We start from the raw sequence: 11,857 nt of genomic DNA, 5'->3' as shown, positions 1-11,857 counted from the left end.
CCTGGGTCCCGTATCACAAAGGTTAGTGGTGGATCTTACGCTCGATTTCTCCGATTGATTGTACATTGGCTACAATGTACAATCAATCGTAGAAAATGTTATACGATCATTGGTAAGCTTTGTGTTACGGGCCGCAGATCGTTGTGAAATTCTGTGAGCTGTCGAGTCACAGACGACACTGCTGTTCTGATTCACCAAATTTCGATAAAGACCTCCTTTGACCATAGGGCTTTGGATTTTCTACATTCTAAAAAGCGTCTATAACTATAACTTCTACTCTTACGATTTATAATAATAGCAAAAAGAATCTGCTGAAAACTGGTTATCTAAAAAAAAAAGAGAGAGCCAATGGAGAAAATTAGAGAGTCAAAAAGGGCCTAAGCTTTCGATCCTAGCAGAATCTTCGTCGGAGGTTCTGCTAGGATCGAAAGCTTAGGCCCCTTTTGATTTGTAATAATGATATTAGTCATGCATTGTTAATACCACATAACTTGTTCATTTTTTATCACTTTTGATTTTTTTTCCCCTAGGCAGCAATTGTACGGTCTCAATGAGATTCAAGTACGAGTTAGGCCAATACTAGTACTTCTTTTGAAAGAGGTAGGTTATATTCATGGATGGTATCGAGGCAGACCTCGAGACCACATAGTTCATGATTGTATAATCACAATGGAAGGATATGAGAGGCATGGCAGCAAATCATTTGGGTCCCCTTAACACGAACATTTGCGATCAATTGCTGTATTGTAAAGGCAATTGTGATTGATAACTGACCTGGCTTTAATCGATTTCAGAGGTAACTATTTAATCAATTGGACACTGTTGTTCAGATATCAATAGGGGCTTCCAGACTATGCAATTGTCATATCGCTCTTCTATGTTTAAAGAAAATGTTTTTTTATTATGCTATATGTATAACTGGGCATTGTGGCGTGCGCCTGTAATCCAAGCTGTGGAAAAGTTACAAATTGATGCAGAGGTTCGAGGTTCGAGCCCTGGTCACGTTTTTCTGATGGTGACGTTAAAGGTCGGTCCCAGACGTAAATAATCATATCTGATTGATACACGTCTGACAAAACTCAAATACACACACTATATGTAGCATGTCAATCTATGAAATGTCAACGTCTTGTATAGCTTTCTGTTGTCTTTTAAATCACTGTTTATTAGGTGATGAACCCTTTTTACATATTTCAACTGTTTGTGGTGATCTTTTGGTTTTCAATCAACTACATCTACTACACTCTTTGTATAGTGGTGATGTCTGCAGTGTCAATATCTGTCTCACTCTACACTACAAGAACAGTAAGTTTTGTTTACTCTTATGAATTATTGCACTTGCTCGATATTAATGACTAAACGTTATACTTGGGCACCCGAACTTCCCATCGAATATAAAGAAAAGATATTGCATTTCAAAGTTATGTATTATTTCACTTAGATAGCTGTATGCTTCATTATGTTAACGAGACATTCATGAATTCGCATAAAACGTACAGTCAGCTTTACGAAAACCACCGAGGGGTAATTGAGGGCGGTATAAATCGAGATTTTTAGTTTTTACAACCTTTTAGTCTTCAACTGCCAAGACAAAACTAAACTGAAAAAAGTCCCAATCCTCCCATCGATCACTATGATATTTCCTGACACATCATTTCTGTTCAATTTAAAAATAGTTGTTCTCAATGGAATAAGTGTTATCCCAGTATTTAATCATTGACGTCATGAAATGTCACCATTATATGTAATCAAATTATGAGAAACATCTTACTATTGCTAGTATAATGGATGGGAACATTTGCTTTACCTCTATAGATTTGCTTGAAGAGAGAGAATATAGTGTTATTCTAATTTTATTTTAAATAACTCTTTATAGGAAAGCACCAGACTTAGGGCGATGGCAGACGTTCACGAACCTGTCGAAATCTTACGCAGAAACGGAGGTTGGTTTAATACACACATCGCTTTCATAAGTGCCTAGGAGCTCTAATGTACGATTGAATATATCACCATATTGAAAATCATCTTTGTCTTCAATGCTAATTTATGTAACTATAATTGACAAGCAGATCTTCTATTGTTGCATATTCACTGATTTACTCGTATCATTCATTCTAACAAAGAGCTACGATTGATCCGGTCAACCGCAACTATGGGAAGCCATCAACGTCATCATCTCGGTTGCATATTTGTTCGATATATATATTTTTGCTTTTAGATATGATGGTTATATTAATAAATGCATCGTTTTCTTAAGATTTCAGTTCAATTTTTTTTTTGTTTACAAAGGACATTGCGTAGAAAAACTATAGCATTGATGGATTTCCATAGAGTTGAAGTTGATATAATCAATCGTAACTCTTTGTAAGACGGGGCCCAGGGCCCTGTTTTACAAAGAGTTACGATTGATCCGATCAATCACAACTATGGACGGCCAGCAACGTCAACATCTATTATGCATGTTGTTCAAAATATTTCCTAGCTGTGATGTATATTCATGCATTCATTGTTTTCTTAAAAATTCACTGCGCTTCTCTTTGCATAAAAAGGACATTATGCATTTTTTTCGTAGAAAAAAATTATGACACTAATGGATTTCCATAGAGTTACGATTGATCGGATCAATTGTAAGTCTTTGTATAAAGAGTTACGATTACGATCATATATAAATATATGATTTGATTAGATGAAGCATCTGAGATCGGGATTATACTTCCATCCCTACCATGAGCATCTAAAAGACAATGCTGGGTAAGACAGTCAAAATACGCTTTAGCACTTCATACATCGAGACGTTGCTTTCAGGGCTCACAGGCCTAATTCATTTCCCATAGACTCGTGTGTTAAAGTGGCACTTAAAAAGAATTCATAAAAAAATAAGGAGGAAATTCGAGGGTTGAATGTTTACTACCAGTGGATAGGATAAATGTCTGACATTACATATCAGATCAAAAAAGGGTACCTCGACCGGCTCATTAAAAAAAAAAATCAGCATTTATGAAGAATACACCTGACGGGACCAATTTCATCACTTGCGAGAGTAAAATGGGTTACACTTCGTAATTCCGAAGCTTCGTAATTCCGAAGGTTCTTAATTCCGAAGGTTCGTAATTCCGAAACACGTAAATTGCCTATACCTCGATGTTCGTTAATCCGAAAACGAAAAAGGGTTCGTTAATCCGAACATTTGTGGCGTAATTCCGACGATTCGTTATTCCGAAGGTTCGATAATCCGAAAACGAAATAAGGTTCGTTGTTCCGAAGGTTCGTTAATCCGAAAACGAAAAAAGGTTCGTTGTTCCGAAGGTTCGTTAATCCGAAAACGAAAAAAGGTTCGTTGTTCCGAAGGTTCGTTGATCCGAAAACGAAATAAGGTTCGTTTTTCCGAAGGTTCGTTAATCCGAAAACTAAATAAGGTTCGTTAATCCGAAAACTAAATAAGGTTCGTTAATCCGAAAACAAAATAAGGTTCGTTTATCCGAAAACAAAATAAGGTTCGTTAATCCGAAAAATGAAAACCGGGAAAGCAGAGGCAGAGGCAAGGGGAGGGGGGGGGGACACTTTTGCCGTTCAATTATTATGAGGATGGGAAGGCAAGGGCGGCCGAGCGAATTTTCGTTGGGGGTAAATCAAAAAATTGAAACTCATACGTCAAAATGGGCACTTTGGTGATATTTTCACCTTAAAAGATTATCATCTGCTTGAAGTCATTGTGTGTTTGATAGTGATTAAGTAGAGAAAAACTTTTTTGAAGTGACTTCTTATTATGGCAAAATGTATATTTAGGCTTTATTTTTCGGGAGAGAATATAATGAGCGAGCGGCTTGGTAAAACAAATTCAAAGGTGAAGTGTTGTATAACGTTTTTTGTAGTCAATTATTCTTAAAATGGCATTATTGTGAGGTGTTGCGAGCGTGAATCACAAGCTAAAACTTTAGGTTATTTCAATAAAAAATGAAAATTAGTTTTTAAAAAGATGTGCATCTAACTAAAAAATTAACACGAGCGCAAAACGCGAGCTTAAACATACTGACCAGAAAAGGAATCTGTTAAAGAAAGCATGCATTTAGTGACCTTTTTAGGATGCATATTTCACCAATGAGAGTGCGAGCGGAAGCTGAAAATTTTCAATATTCCAGCCTTAAAACTTAATGTAACTTGTATACTTTAAAAAGAGTATCTTATTTCGAAAAAAAAACATGAAAAACGGCATATTTATTTTTGAAAAAGGAACTTTCCCATTTTGGAAAATATTAATTCCCCTGTTTTTTATTTCATTTTTGATGCCTCCTGCCTCCCTCCCGGCGGATCCAACTTTCGTCAAATAGAGGGGGGGGGGGGCAATTTTTTTAGCCATATTTTCCTTGATCGGCAGTTTAAAGTTGATTTTTGTTTGTTTCTTTGAAAGGGTAGTCCTAACAGTCAATAATTAGCTTTATCCTTATAAAATAAAGTAAATATGTAATAACACGATAAACCCTTTTTAAATAATGCGAGCGCGAGCTATATATTTTTGTTAATATGATGGGCAATATGTTTGTGATCTTCAAAGCGAGATGCCTATGTAACTAAATTTAGACAATAACTGCTAGCAAGAAGCGCGAACAGAATTTTTAAATATATAAGCTCTGACCTGATCTAAAGGGGACATTTTAAGAACTTTTTGCAGTTAGCCATGAAGACGATGCGTGTTTTAACCAATGGCGGCGGAACGTATTATTTTTTTTTGGGGGGGCAAAGCAAAAAAAGGGGCCAATAGGGGCAATTTGGTGCAAACGGATATTGTGTAAAGAGGTTGTGTGTTTTGTAGTAACTAAATTAAGCACAATTTTTTAAGTGATCACTAAAGTTATATATTTACGTTTCATTTCTGCGAGCGTAGAGAGCAAGCGGTTTGGGGAAAAAGTCAAATCTGAAGATGTAAAATTCACCTTTTTGGTCAATTACTGTTAAAAGGGCATCCTTGTGAGATGTTGCGAGCGAATCACGTGCTCAAACTTTTGGAAATTTCATGTGGGCCTAGAATGATATTGATACAGATATTATTTACCCAGGGAAGCCACTTCAGTTCTGAAAACTATTCTCCCAGCTATTATTATTTTTTTTTACAAGAATGCTTAGAATTTCCAGTTTTCAGGTTGGAAAATCGGAAAAATTTGGCTCACGTTTCTCCCTCGCATTAAGTATTGTTTATTGAGGAACTCATTCTATTCCTGGTTACAAAAAAGAAGTATGAAATGTCCAGTTTTCAGGTTGAAATATCACCAATTTTAAGCTTCCGGTTCGCGCTCTCATTATTTAGTTCGTGAGATATATATTCTATTCATGAGTTACTAAATGCAGTCCTTAAAAGATTACTTTCTGAAGCCTGTTGCATAAAACTTTTTACCTGAGAAAACTAAGGTTAGTCTGATTTCCGCCACTGACTTTTGCACAGGGCAAAAACTCCTGTAAAAACAACCTGAGTTTTCTCAGGTAAAAAGTTTCATGCAACGGGCCCCAGGTCAGTATATAAACAAATTACAGCTCGCCCTCGCATTAATTCTTTAGAAAGATACACATCTTTCTCACGATTACAAAAAATGCTCCGAATGCTCACTTCACGTCTTGTTACATGAAATGTCTACTAGTTTGAGCTTGCGATTCGCTTTCAACATCTCACAAGGATTATTATTAGTATTATTTTTATTTTTATTACCAGCAGAAGCTGTTATTAAAAATGACATCCCCTCCAATACAAATCCTATTATCTAGAGGTTGCTCGCACGCTTCCAACACACTTGATCCCCTGCATCTGTAATTAAACCATTTGCTTATAGGCAGTAATTGCTCAGGTAAAATCGAAATTAGCCTATGCTTGATCAGGGCGCCTATATTCTTAATGAAATACATGCTTTGGCCCCAACACACGCATGTATCATCGATCGTTATTACTATCATTGCATAATATCGTGTAATCTTGTAATGACAACATCGTTTTTGTTACCAAAATGAATTATTTTCATTTTCGGAAATACGAACCTTATTTAATTTTCGGATTAACGAACCTTATTTCGTTTTCGGATTAACGAACCTTATTTCGTTTTCGGATTAACGAACCTTCGGAATTACGAACCTTATTTCGTTTTCGGATTAACGAACCTTCGGAATTACGAACCTCATTTTGTTTTCGGATTAACGAACCTTCGGAATTACGAACCTTATTTCGTTTTCGGATTGACGAACCTTCGGAATTACGAACCTTATTTCGTTTTCGGATTGACGAACCTTCGGAATTACGAACCTTCGGAATTACGAACCTTCGGAAATACGAACCTTCGGAATAACCGAACCTTCGGAATTACGAAGCTTCGGAATTACGAATGTATGCGAGTAAAATGACCCCAATTCTTCCGTCAGTAAAAAATTAGTTCTATAATGATGATATATCTTTCTAATTTTGAAAAAGTAAGTTCAGTAGGTACTCTCCCTAGAATCAGTGTTAGATTGTCAGTCATATTCATTCATTTTTGTCAATCAGCAATATCAAATTTAAAAATTGAACAATGGGTTGGCTCGAATAAATATCTATGGCCTGCCAGTTGTGATTAGGCCCGTGCAACCTGTAAAAAGATCGACGATATGAACATTATGGAACACAGTTTGTTATTATCTTCTGACATTTATTTGGTGCTGTTTTATGAAATTTCTCATTCATGATTCCTTTTCACAGTTTCTTCTACCATCGAATCAAAGATATCGTATTCAAGATTTCGGCCTCTACTTTTCGTATCATAACATTTTAATTTCTTATTACATGCATTCATGGGGCTATTCTAACCGTTTTAGCTACTTTAGTAAACATGAATAAATGAACTAATAATTGATTAAATTATTAATATGTTTAGAATTGGGAAATTGACACTCGTCAATTGTTCAGAATTATTTATGTTATAAAGCACTTCATTTTATTTTTTTCGGTTAGGTTTTGTTTCTAAAATTGCGGCCAAAAGGCAGTGATAGATAAAAAAAAATGTGACCACAAAAATAAAAGAAAACTTCAGCTGATGTTCATTTTGGAAATGGCTCCCTAAAATGTGCCCAATAAAGTATACATATTGAAATAAATAAATGAACAAAAAAATAAAAATAGTACAGTCATGACAGTTGACTGAGATTGATCTAACGAGTGTTTGATACCATCCACTTATTCATCTAAATTAGATCGTGAAACACTGGCGAGTTCGGAGCTTGTACCTGGTGACGTCATCATAATTCCAACCAATGGCTGCAGTCTAACGTGTGATGCTGTTCTGTTAACCGGGAACTGCATTGTCAACGAGAGTATGCTTACAGGTTAGTGTGTGACCCCCCCCCCCCGGAAAATCAACTACTGTAGTATATATGTATGTTGCAGGGACCGTGGAAGCGGGGGGGGGGGCTGAAGAATGACCATATGATTGTGATTTTTTTTGCATGGTCAGCCCCCCCCACTTTGAAAACCATTCCACAGCCCCTGTGTTGTCACCACAAGATGGAATACAGTCATAGCACAGTGTAATGTTAGCCTATGCTTAATCAAAATACATAAATATTGATTACTTTATAGCTACATTGTGATTTTAGCACCTTCAGATGAAAAGCATAAATAATAAAAAACAACATAAATAATCAAACAAGACATAACACGAATTTTAATAAAGATGAAGGATTAGCATACACATAACAACTCCAATATCTGTTATTAGCCATGCAACTGTCAACCATGTGAAATAATGGCATCTCTTTTAAGCACATCCTTACAACAGAAACTTGGACATGGAATTAGTTTTTTCCTATGTCTTTTAAAAAAGAAAGATAAAAGGAGATTTGTCAGTGATACTTGATTACCTCTATGTCCACATTTCATAAACTATAACTTGGCCAAAATTTATCGACCCTAAATGACCTATGACCTCTGTCATGTGACATGAAACTCAGACAAGATGTTAAGTAATACTTGATTAATCTTAAGTATCAGTTTCATAAACTAGGTCTTTATACTTTCTAAGTTATGATGTAATCTAAAAAACCTTATCTTCGGTAAAGGTTTTAATATTGACGCCGCTGCCGCCGCCCTCGGAAAAGCGGCACCTAAAATCTCTCTCAGCTACGCAGGTGAGACGAAAAATCGACTAAAACTCTCGGCTTGCTATGTGATGAAAATAAGTTTTCTTAACTTGTTTGGAAGTTTCTGTGGTACACTTTACCTGTCCATTGAACTCGCTTGCAAAACCAAGGTATGAAATCAATCGAGAGAAGCTTCATTGACGTATGTATTCTCTGAGGATATTGGCTTGCTTGTGTGGCGGACTTGATTAGATATCTGCGGTCTAGATCCTAATGCATAGGGGACCTACCATAGACCGCTAAAACGCCAATATGCATTATTTTTGTTTGAATGAGCTCGTTTTGTTTGTATCTAAAAGGGAAATATCGCATGTAACTTTTGACCGAAGGAAAAGATGTAGAAATGGACTACACACGCGCCAGTTTCGTAACAACCCCTAATGAATAAAACAGAAGATGTATTAATACATTCGCTGCAATTTACTCTCAAAGGATGTCCGTATTATTTACTTCTGCTACACTGCCCTTTTCTTTCTATCTTTTGATGCTTCTCCATCATTGCTTTTTATTTCCTATTCGCCCTCTTTTCTTGTCCTTATATTCAAAGTTTTTTAAAATGGGGGGGGGGGGGTGATCTGCCGCAATATTTGCTCAATATTTCCCTCTAATACGATTACCTGTCAAAGTGATATTCGAGCAACTACGATTTCTCTCTTGCCGGTAACCATTTACACTTAGGTGGGAAGCTATATGGTTCGCATTGGGTTCTCAGACCTGAATATTGCGATTCGTAGTCTACTGATCAACTAGCCTTTTGACAAGGCCCTCGCGACTTTGCTCTATTCTTCGTCTGGTAGTGGATGACATGAGACTAGCGGCCTACCGAGAGAAGTGGCGATATATACCCGAGTGAACGCACGAGCCAAACGACTTGTCGTGAGGAATCCTCGCACTCATTCGGCTTCTTGCGAATAGTCTTTTTTCTCCAGTCGTATAGGTATGTGATGTAAATATCACAACAGACAAAGGGCTTTGTTTAAAGGCTACTGATCAACATACCTCTGTCTGAAATCATGTAATCTATGATCCTTCCTTTTCCAGGGGAGAGTGTTCCTGTGACAAAGACACCCTTACCAAATCCCCATAGTGTAAAAATGGAATATTCCATGGACACACACAAAAGGCACACACTCTTTTGTGGAACTAAAGTCATCCAGGTTCGCACTCATGGAGATGAGGTAGTGAAATGCGTAGTTACTCAAACAGGTAAGGAAAACGGGTATTGAGTTTATTTATAACTTTGTGTTAATGATAGAAAAGACGTCAGCGACTTATTTATTCGTAGCCTATTTTATAATATTGAAATAATTGAGTATCAAGATAAGACTATGAAATATGAGAGAATGAACATGTAACTCAACTTTTGCAAACTCAACTGATTATGGGGGTCATTAAATTAAATCATGTTTATATAATATATGTATGTGTGTGTGTGAGAGGGTGTGCGTGTGTGTGGGCGTGCGTTTGTGTGTGTGAAAGAGAAGGGTGGAGTGATCTCAATTGTGTGCGGTAATTTATCACTTCCATTGACCATAAAAATATAACATACAAAAATCACACTGACTGCATGTTGAAAATATCTTGACTAAAATGCTGTCATAATAATTAAAACTTTACTTCAACAAAAAATTTTAAGGAAAACATCGCTTAAGTTATGGTTTCGAACCGGACCGGATAACTACCTACCCCCCCAAAAAAAAGAATTAAACAAATGATTAAACAAGTAATATTTGAATTACACCTATCTTATAAAAAATATCAGCTTATCTTATTTTGCCTTTCTTTTGTTTAACAGTAAAAAAGGACACATAATTTGGCATGCTAACTAAATTTCGTACATATTTTTTTTTCTTTTTCATGATACATTGAAGGATTCTCTACTGCTAAGGGACAACTAGTGAAGTCTATTCTATACCCAAAGCCCACCGAGATCAAATTGTACAGGGATGCATTGCTCTTCGTAGGAATCCTCACAATAATAGGTAATTTTTATGTTCATTTATGATAAGAGTTGGTCAAATGCAGCTCAGATAGTGACAACGTGCTAAATCGTTCATTCCATTATGGCATTTAGATGGGGATGGGGGCGTTGCTTTAAAAAAAGTGTTGAATATGCTATTTTCTAAATCTATAACTTATTTCGCTCGCGAGGGGTATTCAGAAAGTTTGCCACTTACACAAGGTTCGGCGCCCTCAATTGGTTAAATTCGTTACTGGTCTATTTTAGTGACCGTTGTAATTACACCCCCCCCAAAAAAAAAAAAGTTTTCGTAAATGAAGACATATTGTTATGGCACGTTCGCATGGACAGTCGGGGCCGTCTTATACAAATAGAGTACCGAAGCTATGACGTCAGTTGCCATGGTGTCATGGCGGCCTGGATCTAAGCAAATGAACCCGCCGAATGAAAGCGTGTGTTTCTTACAGGAATAAATGGCTGCTATCGGAATTTTATCGCTTGCAACCTATATTTTTTTCAGATGAGCCTGTACAGACGATCGTCAGTTGCGACTCTGTTTAGTACCAGCCCGCCATGACACCATGGCAACTGACGCTACACTTCGGTGCTCTATACTTGCCACTTGAGAGATACAAACAATTCGTTTAGTATTGGGGTACATATCTTGGGCATTCATTGGACAGTTGGAATGTGTTTGGGGTAAATGTTGCGAGAAGTTGATGGCAAAAATTTTAAATGACTGGGGCTAATATGCGAAAGGAGAGAAAGAGAGAGAAGGGGATTTATTGACTCATTTCATTTCTTTCCTTTCCATTGTTCACATACAAGTCAAAAAGACATAAATACAAATACATAAATACAATTACAAAAAGGAACAAAAGTAACGACCTTACATTTGCAAAGATTGGGTAATTATAAAAACAAATACGATACTTATATCATCATTTTATAAAACTTAACATTCTTAAAACCATGTATTCGTGGGTATTCGTGTGTATGTTAAAAAGGGAAAGGGTGAAATGAAAAGAGAGACCAGCTTAGAAGCTTGGCTTGTTGGACGCGGATCTCTCGAATACGTAAATAATGTAAATAACGTAATATAATGTGAACTTGGTAAATGATCATTCGAATCAATAGAACGTAAATAGTAGGAAAAAAATCGCTGAACATTTGGAATATGAATGGTCATGGAATATACATGGTCATGGATGATAAAAAAATAAATGAAAAAAATATTTTAAAAAACAGAACAATGGACGGGGGACAAGGAGAAAGAATAAGATAAAAAAAAAAACGATTAGGAAAAGACAAGTAAGGAAAAGGGAGTGGGGAAAGGGGGTCGGTGGGATCTGTATGATTATCAAGTAATTGAGGTTTGTTGTGAGTAGGGGGCAAGTAGTGATTTTTTAACTTTAAATTTAAATGTACCTATAATTGAGCTCTGTCTCGTATTCAGGGGAAGGGAATTCCAAAATTTGGGGGCAGTAAATATTAAAGTGTTCTGTGTAAATGCTGTACGAGACCTTGGCAGGTGATACAAATTCATTTTTCTCGTTGGGTAAGACGAGAGTAAGGGAGAGGGAGACAGAGAAAGGGATGAGTGGTAGTATGGTGGAGGAAAAAACACACACTTGTGTTTGAAACTTGGCAAAGTTAATGTCGGCCGGGTCTTTTTATTTGTAGTTTGGTTTTGAAAGTACATCAGGAATATCGGAGAACTAAACACCGCAATCAAGCAAGGAATCGATT

The 11,857-nt window shown here is 36.5% G+C and overlaps 1 protein-coding gene across 1 annotated transcript in view; it reads left to right on the top strand.

Moving 5' to 3' along the window:
* Nucleotides 1-1,769: 1,769 nt before the first annotated feature.
* LOC121428048 (probable cation-transporting ATPase 13A3) overlaps nt 1,770-11,857 on the top strand; it is a 28,666-nt gene continuing 18,578 nt past the window's right edge. Inside the window, exons 1-4 of the mRNA XM_041624621.1 lie at nt 1,770-1,943; nt 7,204-7,335; nt 9,190-9,354; nt 10,020-10,130. Of these exons, the coding sequence (XP_041480555.1) occupies nt 1,898-1,943; nt 7,204-7,335; nt 9,190-9,354; nt 10,020-10,130 (454 nt within the window). The 5' untranslated portion in view covers nt 1,770-1,897. The remainder of the gene's footprint in view (nt 1,944-7,203; nt 7,336-9,189; nt 9,355-10,019; nt 10,131-11,857) is intronic.

This window comes from Lytechinus variegatus, chromosome 14 (assembly GCF_018143015.1).
Source record: "Lytechinus variegatus isolate NC3 chromosome 14, Lvar_3.0, whole genome shotgun sequence".
Taxonomy (NCBI): domain Eukaryota; kingdom Metazoa; phylum Echinodermata; class Echinoidea; order Temnopleuroida; family Toxopneustidae; genus Lytechinus; species Lytechinus variegatus.
This window is presented reverse-complemented; position numbering and strand designations above follow the sequence as displayed.